At 40.5% G+C, this 20,750-nt stretch overlaps 1 protein-coding gene across 5 annotated transcripts in view; it reads left to right on the top strand.

Moving 5' to 3' along the window:
• Window positions 1-20,750, top strand: part of TAFA5 (TAFA chemokine like family member 5) — a 515,983-nt gene that overhangs the window by 172,438 nt on the left and 322,795 nt on the right. The window contains exon 1 of one of the 5 annotated variants that reach the window (XM_084810969.1): window positions 100-1,836. The exons of 3 other annotated variants lie outside the window; for them this stretch is intronic. In XM_084810969.1, the coding sequence (XP_084667095.1) occupies window positions 1,746-1,836 (91 nt within the window). In that variant the 5' untranslated portion in view covers window positions 100-1,745. Of the gene's footprint in view, window positions 1-99; window positions 1,837-20,750 lie in introns of those variants that run through there. One more of the 5 variants, XM_084810966.1, reaches the window with a different exon arrangement.

Raw genomic sequence — 20,750 nt, 5'->3', positions numbered from 1 at the left:
CCTGCGCTTGTTTACCCGGAGAGCTGACTGGAGGAGTCTGAGCAGAAGCGGCGCTGCCGAAGGGGTTTTGCCTGCGCCCAGCGCGCAGGCTCGCCTCTCGGGCATGCTCATTAGCACCGACGGAGCCCAGTCTGCTGGGGACCACGGTCCTGGGAAAGTTGCTCGATGGCGCTAGTAGGAGCCTTTAAATGAGAGGCGGGGGTTGAGCGCGCAGAGGCGCGACTTTTGCCACTGTCTACGGGCAGAGGTGCGCCTTTGCAGCTGTCTGCCGCCAACCCGCCTCTGCGCTGCAAGGGAAGAAAAGCAGCCAGCACTCCAGGGAGGGAGATCGGATCTCTGGAGCGCGTCCTCCGTCGAGGCGCTACTTGCCTCTACCGCCTTGGAAGATTGGGCACTTCCGAGTCCGAGTTGCGGCCGGCGCTGAGGGGCTACCTTGGCTAGCCTGCGGTCATCCGCGCAGCTCAGGCGCACTCGCAAGAGGAAGATTAAAGACCGAGGTACCCCCATCCCGCCCCCCGCCCGAAGAGAAGGAAAGAGCTCCGGGGGAAGCCGAGCCTGCAGTTCTCGCCCTAACCTCGCACACCAAGCAGAGCCTCGCAAATCACTCGCCGGCCGAAGCCAACCTCCAGAAGCTGCCTTTCTCCGGCAAGGACCGCGTTGCGCCCAGTCGCCTGTGTCCGCCCGATCCCCCCCCCCCCCCCCGAGCCTCAGCCTGCTCCGCGGCGAATGCATACATTTCCGTGGCAGGGAGCGACTGAGATGGAGGCATCAACCTGTGGGCTGAGATTTCTCTCCTGATCCGGCGGCGGCGGCGGCAGACGCGGGGCCACCTGCTCATTTGCCAAAATACGCTTTGCGGTTGCACGGGTGGGGGGACAAGGAGGGAGAGGCGCCCTGGGCGCGAGGGAAGGAGGGCAAACCAGCTTCTCTGCTGCCAGGCTGGCTGGCTGAAAGGTGGCAGAGGAAGAGGAGGAAGGAGGTCCCCGCACCCTTCCCAGCTTGGCGAGCGGCGCGCGCGAGATTCCCCACCGCCGCCATGGCCAGCTGGCACCTGGGATGAAAGGATTAATTGAACTGCTTTGAACTGGGGCGGGGAATAACAAGCTCTGGAAGCCCAGCGGGCAAGCCAAACACGGTCGTCGAAGGCGAAGTTGTAGCAAAAAGCGAGCTCCCCCCCCCGCCCACTCTTTCCCTCTTCTTGCTACGGGGTCGCGCCAACCAACCCCAGTGAGGAAGAGCAGCAGCAGCAGCCCTCTGCCGACGGGGGCATTGGCTTCCCCGGGGCCGCGCTTGGAAGACCGGCTTGTCTCCCGCATTCCCCTCCCTGCTGAACTGAAGCAGTCACGGAGGAGGAGCAGCAGCAGCAAAAAAACAACCTCATCGGAGCAGTGGGAGCGATTGCGCAATTCTGCCCGGATTGTCTTCCCTCCCCCTCCTCTGCCCCCCCTCCCCCAGTGCTGCTCAACTCCCGGGGAAACAGAAAGCTGATTCATGGAGCCCAGACCCAGTTTCCTCTGTGTTTCTCTCCTTTTGAAGATCATGCTGCTGCTGCTTGAGACTTTGTGTTAACCCCTTTTCTCCTCCTCCCCCAATCCAGGGGGGAAGAAAAAGCTGTCTCCGATTCCTAGCCTTTTCTTTAATTTGGAAGTGAGGTTACTGGCTGGCTGAAACCCGGGAAACATTGATGCATCGCTCTGGAAAATCATTGTGTGACTTCCTTGGTATTTGCTGAGTTTCAACCCGAGATGCAGCTCTTGAAAGCTTTATGGGCATTAGCAGGAGCAGCTATCTGCTGTTTTCTTATATTTGTCATCCATTCCCAGTTTCTTAAAGAAGGTAATTGTATGTGCATGCCTGCATACACTGGTTCTTCTTCTTCTTCTTCTTCCATATGCTAAGGTCTGGTTTGTATTTCCTAATTATAGTTTATCATTTCCAAGATGTTCTAGTTCCACAGATTTCCCTCTACGTTGTCATATTATTACCAAAGCAAATTATTTTTATTTTATTTGCAAGGTAGTCACAAGAAGGTTTATATTCCTGTTGAGTGCATTCCTTGGTTTATGAGGGTAATGATGGAATTCTGTAGCTTTAGTTTATACATTTATTAGCTGTAAACAGTTGTTTTTCTTTGTAGATGACAAATTTTGCTGCTGTTTAGAACACACAAAAATATTAGCCTCAGTTAATCGTTGTAATACACTACAAAAGCACAATAAGTAAAAATATATATCTTATTTTTTTATATCAACCCAGTAGTCACCATCTATTTCTTTTTTTTAAAAGCAAATTCAGTACATTTTCAATAGATGGCACTAAAGTTCTATGCTCAGGGCAGAAGAAGACGAGGCAAAGAGCAGCAGAGCTTGGGCAGAAGGCTCCTTCCTCATCCTTTCTTTCCTAAAACTGGAAGAGGCCTTTCTGACTAATTTTAGGATTTCTCCATTATGTGTCGAAATAAATTTATGGAATAAACAACAAAAAAACCCACATACAATGTAAAGATTATTCTTTGTGCAGGAGAAAGAGAAGACCACAATACATTCCATGTTTGAACATATGTTTATTCTTTTATTTTAAAAGAACTTTTTGGTTTTTTCCTATTATTAAGAATATCGACCTTTAGTTATAATTAGTTATACACTTTACAAGCTGTGATGCATTGTAAACAGTACACCCCTTGTACACAGGGGTGTGATAAACTGAAGCTGCTCCTCTTTAAAAAAAAAAGTAGCAAAGGTTTAAAAAGTGTCAATTAAAAAATGGATTTAGATGTCTCTGCACCCATTTTTATGAACAGTAAAAACAGAGTAGACTCTGAGAGACAGAGTTCATCTGGCAAAATGTTTCTCTCAAATGGCCACTACAATGTATTTGCTTGTGTAATTTTACACATGCCAGTCAGCCACTCAATTACTTAAAAGAAAGAGGTCACCTAACTAATTGTGAGAGAATAAAATGTTTTCATTGGAATAACCATGTAGATTTAGATATTTAGTTCTATTACATTTTCCCCTTTAGTTTACCATATCCATGTAGTGCTAGCTACTGTTTACCAGAAACTCATTAATTTTAAGATTAATAGATAATAATAATAATAATGAAATAGTAATAATGAAATCATCATCATCATAATAGAGTAGTATGAGAAGCAATTTTCTTTCCTTTTGATTTTAGAGGATTTTCTTTTTAAGTACTAGGAGAAAAATAGGATTGCGAGATCATACAGTACATATACCTATGTGTTTTAAAAGGATGTGTTCCTTTAGTAATATTTTTGAAATTTATCAACTTCCCTAATTAATCATGGAGAAAATCCTTTAAAAGCACTGTAAGAAAAGCAATTTGATTTTGCCAGAGGACAAATTAAATCTCAGCAGTTTCAAGTTTTGAGAACAGAAGAGTAATATCTACCTTAAAAATACCTGTTTATTATTTTATGTATGAGTGTGGTTACCTTTGCTATAAATTGGCTGAGTGAAGTTCTAAGCTGCTTGTATAGCTTAACAACTTGCAGCTTAGTCCACTTGGGCGGGGGGGAGGGGTAATCTTAGTATGTTGACAGATTTTTTTTTAAAGGCATCATTTATAGTTAGTATTGTACTGTAGCTTCTACAGTAACTTTGCATAATTAAATAAGTTTGTGAATAATTCCATGCTGTCCATTTCCCATTGTGCTTTGTAACACATTTTCCTTGGTTAAATCTGTTTTTATGTTTGAACATAGTGATTTTCATGTCTTATTTTAAAGCATCTTTTTGTAAAACTTGTGCCTTCATTTTTCATAGTGGGAAAATCAGTTTCACCTTTTATTTAGTCCATTACAAAGGGAGAGATCTCTCCCAATGTATGTACAAGAAATGGGGACAATTACTCTCCAGATGTTCAACAACTGCAGTTACTGATACACTGAACATAAATCAATGGTATGAATGTGGCAGATGACTTGTTTCTTATTGTCATGAAATGTTTGGGCCTGATATAACATTAGGATGTTAGAGTTTAGCCCCCCCCCCCTTCTGTGTATTGTTTCAATACACAGCTGAAGCTGGGGAATAGTGGTTTCATTCTTGGCAGCTTCATTGTGTAGCTTTCCTTTATTTACTAAATTCAAATCCAGACACCTGCATTTTATAATCTTTTCTCCGTCAGATCAGTTAGATGGTCCCATAGTATCAACCCAGTAGCTTACAGTGGTTTAACTTGATAAGATTTAATTGCCAGAACTGTCTAAGATATACTCATCAGTTCGAACAGCACCTGCTTCAGCAGCCTTTACAAAGGGCTTGTAAAGAATATGACTTCTGAAAAATATTGTGACAGATTATATGTGGTGTGTGGACAAGTCCTTAGACACTTACTCTGAAGTACTCTCAGTAATATTGAGTAGTTTGAAGGCCTTTGCTTAAATCCAGATGATCTTGCATGTAGATGTATATTTTAATGACCAGTAGATAAACTTGTTAATTAAATATAACTAATCAGTTTCTTCAAAAAATAACATTTTAAACCAAATATCACAGAACTGCATAAAAATAATGGGTTGGTTGGATCCAGACTTAGTAATGTTTATAGACAAGTGTTGGAATCAACTAATTTGTCCCATTGATTTCAGTGGGACTATTCTAAGCATAACGAAGTCTGGATCCAATCCAATAGTACATTCTCATTTTTTCTTTGATCTCAGACAATAGGATAGGTAAGACTTTGACTTACTTATAACAAATATCTAGTAAAGTTGCTAGATGCTTTCCTAGAAAATGGCCCTGATAACCATGAAAATACGTTGGAGCTTGCTCATATTATTTTTGCATATGGTAAACTTTTTGTGTTGGCTCTTGGTGCAAGGTAGTGCAGTTATGTTCAGCATAACTATGTTGTTGTGATGGTGGGTTACTCTTGACAGAAGCACATAATCAATTCCTGTTACCAGTAGTATGACATTACAGTACAACTCATACGTGTAAGCAAAACAGGCAACACTTGTTCTTAGATGAGCGGGAAAGAGGTTTAAATGGTTGTTTCCATGAATATTGTGTGTGTGGGGTTTGCTCAAGAAGCGAAGAATGGCTGACACTGGGTGCCATTTTTCCACACTTAGGCTTTTGTGTGGGAATACAGGTCATCCTGTGGCTAATCCATTCCCTTATGTCCAATCTGTCTTTCAATGTTTCAAAAAAAGATAAATAGAGCTGTGAACCAAGAAAAGGCTATTGTGATATATAATTGCAGTTCCATGCCTGTCTGATTTTCATAGAAAGCAGTTTAACATACTCTGTTTGGTGTCTGTCAGTTTGAAGAAGTGTTAAAAATTAAAACATATAGAAGATTAAAGGTAGACATGGTATATTGATTAGCTCTTCCTAATGCAAAATGTTTCATCACCTTTTTGACATCTTTCATAGAAAACAGAGCTATATAAATATAAAATGGAGGTGAAGTATATTTTGCCTTGCAATCCTCCCCATGGCAAAACAGCACACTAAATAAGCCCCTATAGCAACTATTCAATAGGATGATGTCAATAATGATGAAAGGGCAGAGGATACTTCTTGAATAGGCAGCTGTGTATGTAAAGACTTTAAAGTAGCTTCATTAGAGATAATGCTACACAGACATGAACAAAGCACAGTATACAGCCCACTCATATCTTTATCTTAAGGAATATTGTATAGTTTGGGAATGTCTGTTTTTTAATTAGGATGTTGAGTTTGTTTTGCCTCCTTTTGAATCCTTTCACAGATATGTTGAAATTTGCCTTTGACAGAATTTTGAATGCTGTGTTGGATTAAACAATGTAAAGAAAATACTCACTTTGTTAAATGGAGGATATCCAAATCCAAAGGAAACTAAGATTTACAGCCAACTCTTGCATTGGCCTGCTTGCTTAAGAACGAAAGTAGATAATGTGTATTTTGCTTTATTATCTTTGTAGCTTGATATAGGTATTAGCATCATACATGCAACCCAGTTTTGCATATTTTGAACATTTCTGGACAATTACACCCCCCCCCCATCTAGTTACCTTTAATAGTTGTGTTTTGATCTACTATGTCCCTAGAAGCCAAAATGTACCTGACTTAATTTATTTTAAAACTTGCTGTACTACCATGTATGGATGGGCATACTAACCACTTATTCATTCAAAATCTAGCATAACATGGCATGACCCCAAACTGCACTTATAGTCCACTACCGTTGGAAGCAACTGTGCTGGTTCAAATGAGGATGCAAGGATTTGTATGAAATATCAGCATAGATAAGGGACTTATTAGCAGCTAAAAAGTGTGAACTTGTTTGGAAAGTTTGCTTCTATTTCATGATTGGGTGCCTTTGGCAAATGCTTGAGAGAGTATTTTAACAGTAGGCCATTGTATGTTCCATATTGTAGCAGTGGGTGTTTTTTTTCTGTCAAATGGCTGGTTTTAACAAGAATCTCATAGGGCAGCAAGGGTTTTGAATCACAAGTAGAACAAACATGAATTTCAGGCAGACCACAGTCTCACTAGAGATTATCAGAATTGTATACTGCCATATCTTAACAGTATTTTAAAGTTACGGTACTTAATGTGATGTACTTAAGCTCTGATCCTCCACAATAGAACTGTGTTGCGGGAGCACATAGAACAGCCACTAAGGATCCCAGGTCTAGAGAAAGGGTATAGTAAGGAGCATAGGGCCAGTTTTAGTGCTGGGCTGCTGTACTTTTGCGTATTCACTGCTGCAACATAAGGTGTGCAAGGTTATTGCGCATCATTGATATGGCAAGAAATGGAGGTGGGGGAGCTCCCATTTCCTTGGATTATGGACAGCCCTTTGCATGACAAGCCAAGCTGAGTCAAACAGAAATTCCTTGCTTCTGGTGCTAATGCATCCCAAAATGGTGTAAAGCAGGTCCACAGTCTTTTTTGGTGCCGAAGGACACATCTCATGTCAGATGTGGGGCTGAACGTGTGTGTGTGTGTGAGAGAGTGTGTGTGCATGCATGTGTGCACAGACATACTTCCCCCCATACATACATATATATATATATACGTATACACACACACACACTACCCCCATACATACACACTCTCAGTTACCCCCACATACACAAACTTTCCCCCGAACATTTAATTCCATCCCATCTATTTTCCTCATTTATTTTATTCCCTTTTATACATTTTTTTAAATAAAGAATATTTCATTTCAACCTTCTCCCCTTCCACCATTCTTACTTTTTCTGAGAAAAAAGCTGCAGGAGCATGTAGCAAGTCATAAAATCATAGAATAGTAGGGTTGGAAGGGGCCTACAAGGCCATCGAGTCCAGCCCCCTGCTCAATACAGTAATCCAAGTCAGAGCATCCTTGACAGTTGGCCGTCCAGCCTCATCTTGAATGCCTCCAGTGTGGGAGAGCCCACCACCTCCCTAGGTAATTGGTTCCATTGTTGTATTACTCTAACAGTCAGGAAGCCCAGGCTCGGTCAATATATATAATATATAGCCCAGGCTCAGTCCTGGGCCCAGTGCTCTTCAACATTTTTATTAATGACTTGGAGGAGGAGGTGCAGGGAATGCTGATCAGATTTGCAGATGACACCAAACTGGGTGGGATAGCTAATACTTTGGAAGACAGAAACAAAATTCAAAGTGATCTGGATAGACTGGAGTGCTGGGCAGAAAACAACAGAATGACATTTAATAGGGATAAATGCCAAGTTCTGCACCTAGGAAAAAGAAACCAAATGCACAGTTACAAGATGGGCGATATGTGGCTCAACAACACTACAAGCGAGAAGGATCTTGGAATTGTTGTTGTTCACAAGCTGAATATGAAGCAACAATGTGATATGGCTGCAAAAAAGGCAAATGCTCTTTTGGGCTGCATTCATAGAAGCATAGCTTCCAAATCCCGGGAAGTACTAGTTCCCCTCTACTCAGCACTGGTTAGGCCTCATCTGGAGTACTGTGTCCAGTTCTGGGCACCACACTTTAAGAAGGATGCAGACAAACTGGAGAGGGTTCAGAGGAGGGCAACCAAGATGATCAGGGGACTGGAAACAAAGCCCTATGAAGAGAGACTGAAAGAACTGGGCATGTTTAGCCTTGAAAGAGAAGACTGAGGGGAGATATGATAGCGCTCTTCAAGTACTTGAAAGATTGTCACAGAGAGGAAGGCCAGGATCTCTTCTCGATAATGCCATAGTGCACGACACGGAATCATGGGCTAAGTTACAGGAAGCCAGATTCCGGCTGAACATCAGGAGAAACTTCCTGAATGTGGGAGCAATACGACAATGGAACCAATGACCTAGGGAGGTGGTGGGCTCTCCCACACTGGAGGCCTTCAAGACGAGGCTGGACAGCCATCTGTCAGGGATGCTCTGACTTGGATTCCTGCACTGAGCAGGGGGCTGGACTCGATGGCCTTGTAGGCCCCTTCCAACCCTATTACTACTATTCTATGATTCTATTCCCTTTATAGATAGCATATATTTGGCATAAAATGCATTCATTTATGAAGAGTCCAATTATTATGTCTCTTTCTTTTACTTCTCAAATCAAACATATTTTGCTTTCTGGAAAAGGCTGGCATTTGCTTCTTTTACCATTACCTGTTTTTAATTACTCTTCAGGGTGACTGTTATAGAATTCTGTAATTAAACAAAACAAAAACTAGGCAGTTGGCACATTTCATCATGAAGAAATACAAAGCTTAACCTGATTAACTCAAGTTATTATTTGTATTGCCACTTTCTTTGTGAAAGGATCTGTGCTCTCATACTTCACTGACTAACATCACAATCCTGTGCATGTTTACTTGGAACTAAGTCCCACAGTGGGTTTACTCTCAAGTAAATGTGCATATGATTGCAGCCTAAGTAATTTTCCTCTTCTGTGTTCTTAAAGGGAACAGTGTTCTAGTTGTCACTAGTGTATGTCGTTTCAGAGTGTGGATCTATTTGTAGCCAAAATGGAATGCTCCACATATAAGAAGTAATCAGCAGGTTTGGAGAATCTCTAAAGTGTACAGAGGTAAAAACAAAACAAAAACTTTAGGGGGAAAAAACACCTTAAGGGGGTACCCCCATCAGGATACTCCATCCCCCACCCCCATAATAGAGTGGAGTATCCTGAAACAAGGCATGACTGTCTAGTTTGAATATTGAATAGAATCACCACAGTGCAACATTTTCTTGCAAGTCCCACATGTACATATCCAGTTTCTCTTTCATCTTCCTGCATCTTATCCTCTAATGAAGTTTCCCATTCTGTGCCATGCTGAGATCCAGCATCATGTGCCTGGATATTATTCTGTAGGTGCTAGGATGAAGTGCAGCCGGAGATAGCTACCATATCGTTCTTGTTCATTGGGAAATGAGAGGGAGTAGACATAATTTTCCTGCAGGCAGTTTGTGGTGTAGTGATGGATGTGTGCACCCTGCATTATCCAGAGAAACCAGTGTGGCAATGAGATTGACATCATGCCACACTAAGTTCTGATTAACTCTGCGGGCTTGCTTATCCAAATCTTTCATCACCAGACAGTCTCAGAGCATCTCTACACCAGCCTAAAATCCTGCATTTAAAACTGGGCTTTCTGCTTCTGTTTTAAATGCAGGATCATGATGGACTCCATTTACACACACTCCCCCCCCCCCGCTCTCTTATTCCCTTCCTTCTCCCTCTTATCTGAGTCTTCCATATGTTTCATTGATCTAGCCCCTCTTCTTGAGGCTTTTCCACTGAGGGAACACAAGCATGGTAATTTGATAGCTCATTATCTCCGATCTATTTAAAAACAGAATAAAGGTCATTTAGTGCAGGAGTTGCCCTGGAGGTTAATGGCATCATCTAAAGGGCCCGCAAACTTCTGTGAATGAGCAATTTCAATAGCAGGATAAAAGCTCCGTGTGAAGAAGCCCTGTAGCATTTTGATCCCACTCAATCCTATATCATTTGCTGGAAGCTAGCGATACCCTTGCCAATTCAGACTTCTGCACTGCAGAATCTATTCCCATTGGACACAATATGCTGATATGAGGACCACTGACTACTCAAAGTGATAATGATAGTTCATGGGAACATAGGAAGCTGCTTGATGCCAAGTCAAACCACTGGTCCATGTAGCCCAGTACTCTTAACACTGAGTGGAAGCGGATTCCCTAGGGTTTCAGGCAGGATTCCTTACTAGCCCGACCTGTGAAGAATAAAGAATGTGCCCAATCACACTAAGCTATGGTCTCTCCCATATACCTTATTCCTTGTTCATGAGGTGTTGGATTAATGCAGTCATGCTTGGCTGCTCTGGCCTGTGCCTTTGCAAGTGGTGTGAAAGGCTCTCCACTCTGCTCCACTTGGAAGGACAGGGTTGTGTCTCTCATCCCAAAATTTCATCGTCCATTCATTTGCTGTCTAGTCAGATAACTTCTTTTCATTCACATTTTCTGTGTCTGTAATGGGAAGATTTTGAAGATTAAAAAGTAGCGGAAACTGCCATGGTATAAAACAGGTGCTTTGTGCCATTTATAGTTCAGTGAGAGATAAACTTTTCACAAAAAAGGTGTACTGTTTTTTCTTGCCATGTCAAATACTTAGGGCAACAGAATTTTAATCAAAGAGTATGGTTTTGCTAAATCTTCTCAGAAGGCATCTATGTTCAGGTATTGTGGGGAAAACAACATTCCCCAGGCTGGAATGAAACATGAGAAAGTTGAAGCAAAAGTTCAGTATGGCATTATTATTCATGCATATAGGAAGAAATAAACTAGATAAAAAGTGAAGAAAACCCTTTTGTTATGCAATGCTGTCTGCTGTGTAGTTTATTAATCTCCATGCAGCAAGTGTTATAGTAACGACCAAGTACAGATCTATGCTAGAAGAATAGGAAAGCACAATACCTGAAGCAGTAGGACTTGGTACAAGAGAAAGTATGAAGTCTTTGGATTCTTGAGATGAAACTGGCCCAAAAGACCATTTTGTTCAGCCAGAATGTTGGCCCACCCACGTACTGCCACCACCACACTTCTGGCCCAGTTTAGACATTATTTTGAGAATTGTCATATACCATATTGGGTGGGCTTCATTCTTACATGGTTTACTTCTTTATATTTTCCATGGTTGACCAAAGTGTGCTGAATTGTGATCTCCAAACAATTAAGGCATAGCTAATTTGTTAATTTTTAAGTGTTCTTTGTCTTTTTACTTTCTTGAATGAAAACAGATAGCTGGATTTTCAATAACTCCATAGGAGTTCAGGGGACATAATTTAATTATGAGAAGCTTCTTTCATTTGTACCACTCAGAAGTGTAGCTGTTTCTCAAAACTTCAAGGGATCTTTCTAATTTTATTTGTAAATCCCCTCAATTTCTATTACTGTTGTTATCAGTCATGAAAAATCTTAAATTACTGATACAAAACAGCAAGCAAACAACAACAACCCTTTTGCTGCTGAACCCTGGTTTTGGGAGATTGATCCTCAGTATGTATTCTTGTTTTTGAAGTCTTGCTGGATCAGATCAAGATAGTGGGAGATATTCTGGCTGTGCAGTGGGGCTATTCTGCAGCCTGTGAGCATTTTTGATGTGCATGTGAGTGGAGTAAGTGATAGAAAGAAACGAATTTCTAGACTATTTCTAAATAAGATATTTAGCCTTATTGCTGCCGTATTGCTGACAATAAAAATAATTGGTTCTTCAAAGCAAGTCCATCCCTAATGCATGAACAAGAAACATTAATCCCAGTATTACCTTCTGCAGTAGTTTGGCACTTTAAGTCAGATATTCTCCTGTACAAGAGATTTGAAGCCCTGTTGTATAAATGTAATGTATAAATAGCTGTTTTTATTTTAAAATCCTTAGTTCACAGGCACAACTCAATTGTACTTTTGTGTACTTAAATTTATGCACAATAACTTGTACCAAGTCATGAAGCACATTATGCTACATGTATTAATCTGTGGTAGGTCAGTCAGTCATTGATATTCTGCATTTTATCATTTTGAGAAATGTAATTGTATGATCTGCATAGTTCTGGAATGTATACATTACATACAGTGAATTGCAGATGAATCAAATGTCAGCATATACAGTGGCACATGTAACAGTGTTTTTCATACCTAGTCTTTTCTGTGGCACTGAAAGCCAAAGGTAATGTAAAGATTATCTACTGCAGTATCTTCCACAGTTGAGCAACAGTCGGGATTATGGTAAACAGTTTAAGGGGTACGTCAAGGTTGTATCTTGGTCCCATTACTTTTCAGTCTATATTTGAATGATATACAGTTGAATTTGTATTAGGATCACAGTTTATTCCTTTAAGAGTAGGTGACAAATTTATCTCAATATTGCTGTATGCAGATGATACAATACTTATATCCCACTCCCAAATTGGAACCTGCTTAATGTTAATTATGATAAAACTAAGATCATGGTCTTCAGGAGAAGAACTCGGGTTCATAATTGGGCATTGGATGGGAAGTTAGTGGAACAGGTGTCTTGTTTAAAATACCTAGGTGTTGTATTTCATCAGTTAGGTTCCTGGGTAGCTCATATTGATTATGCTAAGCAAAAGCTTGAAAAAGCTATGTTTGGCATTCTTAGATTTTACAGATCTAGGGAGGTTGTTTGGTTCCTCCAATTTTGGAAATTTTAAAAAGAAAATACTCTCTCAGTTGCTGTATGGAGCTCCAGTTTGGGCAATGGGAAATTTTTATCCCCTCGAAGTGGTCCAAAATAAGCTTGCTCAGCTCTTGTGAGTGACTCCACCTTCAATAGACTTGGTTTTGATTAGATCAGAGTTAGCCCAATTCCCCCCCTAAAGTTGCTGATTTACAAAGCAACCATCAATTGTTGGTTGAAATTCTTTTTTGTGAATCTACAGGGTTTTTTTTTACCATTGGTATATGGGGAAATGAAGTCTAACTTATGGCAAAGCTTTGTATTAAGTTTAGTGGCAAAATTGGGATTCTCAGAAGGATATTTGAGGAGCCTTGGTTTCCTTGCTGCCAAGGCTTCAGTGAGGCAAAGAACATTTGATGTGAGTGTTCAAGTAGAGACTGTAGTGTTGGGCTTTTTAAAATTAGCACCCATTTATAAGTACCTTTCCTCAGTTTCCTCACTTCCCCTGAAACTTCCAACTTATTTCACAGATTTAATGGGTTTTGAACTGAGGAAGACTTTCACTAAAGCTCTGCTGAATATTTTACCATTAGCAGTATTAGAGGGAAGATATAAGGGGATTCCATGTAATGAAAGGGTCTGTTCTTACGATTGTAGGTCCACTGATGATCTGGCCCATGTGGTATTTTGGTGCCCGAGATTTGTAGTGGACTGTGAGAGATGTCTTGGGTCTATTCTCCTGAGAACAGCAGGAAAATCTAACCAAGACAAAATAATAATATTGTTGGAGGATAGAAATAAATTTGTCACATTCAGAATGGCGAGATCTATGGCAACCATTTTAAAGATAAAATCAACTGTTCCAACTGTGGCTGACTAATTGTTTACTTTGGACTGTATGGATTTTATTATGTAATATCAGACTATTGGAGTTGTATTTATAACCAACATTTTTGTGTGATTTTATTAACTGAATTATATTATTGGTTTTGGGTGATTAATTTTAAAGAATTATTATGTTATTTTACGTATTTTAACTGCGGTCATGTGTTGTTATTAGTTGTTGTGTGTTTGCTATGGCTATTGTGCTAATGCAGACAATATTTAAATTTGAAAATTTGGCAAACAGTTTAGCATAATCCCTAACATTATGCTAAATATTTAAAGTAGCTCTATGCATACTTTCCTGGGAGTAAGCACATTGACCTTAATAGAACTTATGTCTGAGTAGACACAAATAGGATTTTGCTGTAAATTCCTTGCACACCTTCTGGTAATGGTGGTATTGAGCATTCCAAGAAGTTGTCCCTTAATTATGCGTAGGTGATTGTGGAGAATCACCCATTCTCTGGGGTGATCCCTCCACTATAGCTACCAATTATGGAGGATCACCCCTCCCCACTGGAAAATTCCTCCCTTTATTTCTGGTGCCACCGTAAATCTACACCCCTTTATTTAAAATACCCCTTTTTCTTATGGTAGCTGGACGTTGGGTGCGAGACAAACAGATCAGATGTATGGGTATATTTTAATAAATATAAGATAAAGAATGTTTTATTAAAAAGGAACAAAACAAGAAAAATATTTATGATTGCTATTACTTTAAGAACAAGGTTTCTATATTGTTACTATTACCAGTTCCTACCACTAACCAAACTTAAGCTAGTTCCTCTATCAGCCTCCACCCCAGTTAACTCACAGGCCTAGTAATGGCTTGATAAGCAGCCCTCTCTCTGGTAGGGTTTGACTGCAGACTGGAACCTTTTAAGGTGATTTGCCAGGCTTCCCCTGAAGTCTTCACTTTGGTCCAGCAGCTGCTTTGTCTTCAGATCACTGTCACCAGCTGGCACAGGCCTCAGCTCTTTCACCTGAAGGCTGTTCCAGGACTCTTTTTTCTTCTCACTTGCAGACTTTCTTCAGCTTCTGCCTTACATGATCACAGCTCTCAGATTGGCTTCCTGGTCTTGTAGTTCCGCTTCTTCAGGGCTGATGTCTTCTTCAGGCTCCCAGCCTCTCACAAAGGACCCTCCTGATAAACTCCAGACAAACACTCCCCCCACCTCTCAACAGCTCCTTATATTTGCTCCTGGCAGAACCCTGCAGCTAATCAGCTTTGGTGTGGCCATCACACCACCTCTGTTCAAACTCAGGACCAAAAGGCATCTTTAGAATGTTTAGAAATCTTCCAATCAATCTAATCTTCCTATATATAAAAGACCGAAACCTGGCCTCGTATTTCTTTCTCAATGGTAACAGTAGCTGCCACTCCACCGGCAGACTATATTTACAGTGTATCTCTCCTCAGGCACAAACCTCTGGTAAACAGTACAAATTTTTCTCTTCTGTTATTAACGTCTTTATCTCCAGGCGTTGAAACAAAACATAACAGTTACATATCAAACTTTTACCATACAGAAGCCTTTCTTCACAGTGACCAACAAACAACCAGCTAAAAGCGCTTTGGATTACAGATCATGTCAATTTTCAAAGCTCTGTCTTAATGCTTGTTAAAATACCAATCTAGATTAAATGTTTGTTTAAAATCATTTTTGCATGTTGAAAATTACTTAACAATAAATTCTCTGCTTCAAGGAAATTTGTTTCAGTGACAAAGGGCTGTAGAACCATAAGCCAATAACGACATGCATGATGGCATCAGTTGGTAGAGCCAGAAGGTGAAACAGACAAGAGTGGCTAAAAAGGATTTCTTTATTCTTAAGACCTCTTACAAGAAACAACTTTTGTATGTTATCATAGGTTCAATTGCAGATGTTATCTATGTGGCAGGCTAAGAGGGTGGGGTTTGAAGAGCCTGTTAAGAATTGCAGGGAGGCATATTGCATAGTAGCAAGGATCAACTATTTGTGAGGATACTTGGAGATGGATGTCTTGAGATGTTACCAAGGATCAGTGAAGGACTGGATGCAGTCAGAAACAAATAAAACTTGATCCAGATATGATGGATTTCTGTTGGTTGGATGTATGGCCAATCTGGAAATAACTGTACAGCCAAATCTGGCTGCAATTGCACTTGTCTTAAGGAATAGCTTTGTAGTTGAAGTGCTCCTAGATCTGGTCTTGCTGCTGGACAAACGGGTTGGCAACTGTGTCCAGAGTATCTTTTTTTGGTGTCATCTAGTGAGCCAACCTCAACCTTTCCTGGTGAAGGTGAACCTTACCACAGTGATGTATGCCTTAGTTATTTCTGCTTTAGTCTATGTGATATGCTTCACATAGGGCTAAATGTCTTGGTGCAAAATGCAGTAGGTAGACAGCATTAGGGTTGTTGCAGGCAGAGACTGTGTGCTTTACAAACAGAGATAGAGACAGAGTGAATGGAACAGAGAATGAATAAAGGGGAAGAGAAGAGACAGAAAAAGGGCTGGTCTCGCCCATTCTTGGCTTTGGCCCTACCTGCTGCTGGTCCCCTGAACACTTTCCCAGATGGAAAGCAGCCTGTTCATCTAGCCTGGTGTACTTAATTGAACACAACAAGACTAGGGAGTTGTGGATTGGGGATAGAGTACAGATGACAGACTGGGGGAAGTAAGGTAAGGGAGGGGAAAGGTTTACCCATACACCCCTTTGGTATTATAATTCGATCCTTCACATCTGCTCCTTTGTACTTTAATAAGGTAAGCAGAAATACAAATGCGGCTGCCGGACTTACTTCCAATGTAACCCTTAGAGATCATGTAAAAGAGCCAAATTCATTTCCCCTCTCCTCACTCCAGAATAAGAAATTCCCCACTCCTGCCCCAGGTGCATCCTTGCAGCTGCTGTGCTTTATCACCAGAATTGTCTGCATTTTACATATGTGTCGGACAGCTGAATAGGCACTTTGTGTACCAAATTCGTGATGTGGTCCCACAGAACAGGGAATGTTTGTCTTGCCCTACTACAGAACATTTCTCAAGGGGCATGTTGTTGAGGGGCAGGGATGCTTGCATAGTTGACCACACCTGCAAGGAGTTTCCTTGGGAAGAGAACTAGACTGCAGCCAACACAGAGTTAAAAGGAAGACTAGAGGGTCCCAGATGATTCCCTGGTGGAAAAACCATTGTGGAGGGGCGGGGGGACAAAATTTCATCCTTGCAGGGGACTCTTCTACAGCATTGAAGGGCTGTACTTGGGAAAAATGTTTCAGGGGCAATTCTTGTAGCAGACCCTTTTACCTCATGAGTCCCCTATGGGTCCCCCAGCAGGTTTACCAGGTGCAGCTTGTGTGGTATACACTTCTACAACTAGTTATTCCCTTTGCAATAAAAGGTAAGGGGTTTTCGTTTCTATTACCTTAGCTTGTGAAGGGAAGTGAGAGGAAGAACAATTGGGGTTTCAGGATCATTCTTTCTGAAGTACTTGCAAAAGCCTGATCGTATTTGAATGGAACAGGGTAAGTTTGCCCAACCCTAACTTGCACATCAGATAAGACAGAGATGGGGAATGTCTGGCCCTCCAGATCTTGTTGGACTGCACCTCCAACCATCCCTCACCATCGGTTATGCTGGCTAGGGCTGAGGAGGGTTGCAGTCCAACAACTTCTGGAGAACCACCTGTTTTCTCACCCTTGACTTAAGACATGAAAAGCAGAAGTGGCAAACATGTTATATGGAGGGCGCAATCCTATTGGGATAGGTGGCTGCCTCCAAACTCGGAGGCGACCACCTGTCCAGTGCAGGGCAGGAGAAGCGTGGAGAGGATTGTTCCCTCTGCACTTCAGCCTCTCTGCATTCACGGCTAGACAGCTGATTTCAGTTGTCTAGCCACGGGAAGTCAGAGCAGGGGGGGCGGAGGACACCAGACAACACATAGGAAGCATTGGAAAAGCACTTCCGCCCTCCCTGCCCTGGCAAGCCCCCAGGAACGCCCCGTTTTTGCTGCTCTGTGGTCCTCTTCCGATCACAGAATGTGGGGCCGTTCTGCACTGCCCACGAGGCAGCGTGGGAGGGGGTGGAGGTTGGTTCTCAGGGAACCGACCTATCCTTTGGCTGTCTAGACCCTGACAAGTGGCCATAGGATTGCGCCCTTATTCTGAAATATATTTATGGCAGTGTTGCTAATTGAAAGTATCACCAAAAAATTAAAACCCAGAAGACCCAGAAACAGTCTTTTAAAAATATTTTTAATGCTAAATTGATTTAAAATTGAGGAGTTTGAACTGGGTGCCATTTTAACTGGTTTAGGGTTTTCAACCCTTTTCCCAAGCCAGCAAGGGAAATACATGCAGGAATACCCTTCCATAACTCAGACCTAGATAAGACAAAGGATGCATATGTTTCTGTGTCTGGGTCTGGACCCCTGATTCCACTCCCATAGCTGGGCTTGTGGGGTAGTATCCAGTGTTAGTCCTACATAGAGTAGACCCATTGAAAGGAACGTAAATTAGTCATGACTAACTTAAGTCTCATTTATTTTAATGAGGTTAGTCTATGTAGGAGTAATATCGGATACTACCCAAACTTACAATCACTAGATTGTGATGTTATGAGCAGTGCTTGCCAGATGGTGCATATGTAGGTCCATGTATGCACCTCAGGAGCAAGCCTCATGCCCTTGTCTACAATTTGTTTTCAAATATTATTTTCCATATTTTCCCCCAAATCTCAGTCAAGGGACTGAACTCTTTTAAATTAAATTAAACTTAGGAGGCTCATGATGATCATGGGTTGTATTAAAATGGGCATTTTTAGGATCTGATGATAGATAAAACAAAGAAGATTTTTAGGAGTGTCTTTTAATGTGTGAAAATAATGTAATTTGTAAGTATTAATTTTTCCTTGTTGGTGAATGTGAAGTACCGCACCAAATGCCTCCTATTTTATAAAAGATAATTGAGTGTAGAAGCTTTGAGATACAGCAATTATTTTGTTCTGTTTTATTTATTTTTTATTCATATTCTTGTTTTTGCCATTCTTAGCAAGTAGATGATGAACTTGAAGAATGTTTTATTTCTACCCCTCCTTCACTTTTCCATGCTGATTTCTGATGCCCAATAGATCTCAAAGTAGTTTTTTTCCCCTTACAAAAAAAAGAAGAAAGTATGTGACAATTGCTCCAATTTCATGTAGAACCATTTAAATGTATGAAGTATTATTGTTTAATAAATGGATAGTATCTGGCTTCTGTAATTATTTCCACCCCCTCATGTTAATTTCTATGGGATTTCAGATCTAACACCTTACTCTTTTTCTCCCCTTCAGTGTGGTGCTTTCTAGAGGTATGAATAAAGAGCAGTAGTAAATGGCTAACATTAAGCACCTAAAGTGTTACATCAGCACTAAATTAAAACATCAGATGTTTTAATTTAGAGTTTTCAGCCTTTTGTGGCCATTAAGACACTCCCACCATACTTTGGATGTACAGAGTTTCATTTTACCCAATTCGCTTTAATTGAGGTCTAAACTACCCCAATTTCATTCTAATGAAATCCCCAAAGGATTTTTTAAAGGGCATTCATACATGACAACAAAACAGAATGGTTCACTCTTTATTACAGGACAACATATGGAGTATGAAGTTGCAAAGGTGTTTTTTTTTAAAAATACCTCTTTGCTGTCAGATATGATTCAGAAATAGAGGAAGGTTTGTTATAAAGGGAAGGCATGCAAAATACATGCATTAAAAGATGAATTTCGTGCTACTGCTAGGAAATTTGAATCCAGTCCGTATGTATGCCACATTTAACATTTGATCTAATTTTCTGAAGCAGCAGGTATCCACCAGCTTCTAACTATTGTCAACAACTAGAATAGAAACAAAACACTCGGATTAGGAAGTTCAAGAACATTTGTTGTTGTTGTTTGGGAAGTCACTATGTATGTCTTTTCATCTCAGTTGCTATTAAGTGAAAAAACATGGGGAGATGGTTAGCAGTGGACTAGAAGTGAGTTAGAGTACAACTCTACAATGCCTGGCATTGTTCATACCATAACTGTCTTGTGGCACAAGGATTTAAATCAACATCTGCTAATCTAGTATTTGGGGCTGTGGTTCAAAAACATTAAGTTTAAGAAGCTTAATACTGTTGAATTTCATTAGCAACATCGGTTGTGGGGAGGAAGTACAGACAGTGACTTGTGAATTGGAAATTTTATGGCTGATAACTGAAAAAATATGTTTGGGTTACGTATTTTTGTCTTGGGATGATAACTAGTCATGTTCTTTTTTCTACTCTGAACTTAAGTGGGAAGGAAACATAATTTTGTTCTATCAGTGTACAAGGGAAGATATTTGTTGTCTTTTTTGCCCTTGTGGAGAAGACTCTTTGAACCTTTTCATTTCCTGGCTTTTATGTATTGATCTAATGTAACCCTGGCTCTTAATGCATCTTAGTTTCAATTTAATTTCATTACGTTTTCTTTTATTGCATAGTTTCATTGGCTTTCTGTTACCGTGTTGAACTCTATTATTTGAGAGATGAAAAAGACTTGACTGGTCATAACTCACAATATTAATTATACTACCCAAGGACTATGTACATTTAATAATTTGAATGTGATGTGTAGAATAATGAAGAAATCACAACTCTGTACAGTTACATTAACAAGTAATTTGAAAAATGAATTTTGCTTCATGAATGGATGAGGTTTGTAAGCTTCTCTAGTACTTGCAGAGATGATGAAAGTCAAATTAGAAATGTATCATCTCTCTAAGATTAATTCAAATACTGTTACTTACTAACATTCTGCCTAAGCTCTGTTCTGTCACTTCCATGGCCACGTAATGTCCATTGACTCAAATGGGAGTTGCAGGCACGCATATATTTGTAAGAAGATAGCTAGACCCCTTTGGCAAATTAAGTTATCCAATATTAGACAGACTCCTAAATGCATGCTTTGCTACATGGAAAGCAGTATCTATACATTTTTCCTTGGGAGTTTTTAACTCAGAAGATCATGCAGTATAGCTTCAGAAAAACTAACATGATATTTAACCTGAATCTTAACCAGATTCTGAATCTTTCACTTAAGTCAAAATTCGTGCAAATACTTTCTAACTAGAAGTGTTCTGCAGTATTAAAAAAAGAGAAAAGTCTGAAAGATAACCAGCAATTAATTTAACACAATGTAACTATGAGAAGCATCAGACTTGGTTGTGTATTTTTTGAAAACTTTCTGTGGGATTGGGGAGATGTTTTGGAAGAATTTA

This window comes from Heloderma suspectum, chromosome 7 (assembly GCF_057233095.1).
Source record: "Heloderma suspectum isolate Gila_16-S chromosome 7, 16-S_ref, whole genome shotgun sequence".
In the NCBI taxonomy this organism is placed as follows: Eukaryota; Metazoa; Chordata; class Lepidosauria; order Squamata; family Helodermatidae; genus Heloderma; species Heloderma suspectum.
This window is presented reverse-complemented; position numbering and strand designations above follow the sequence as displayed.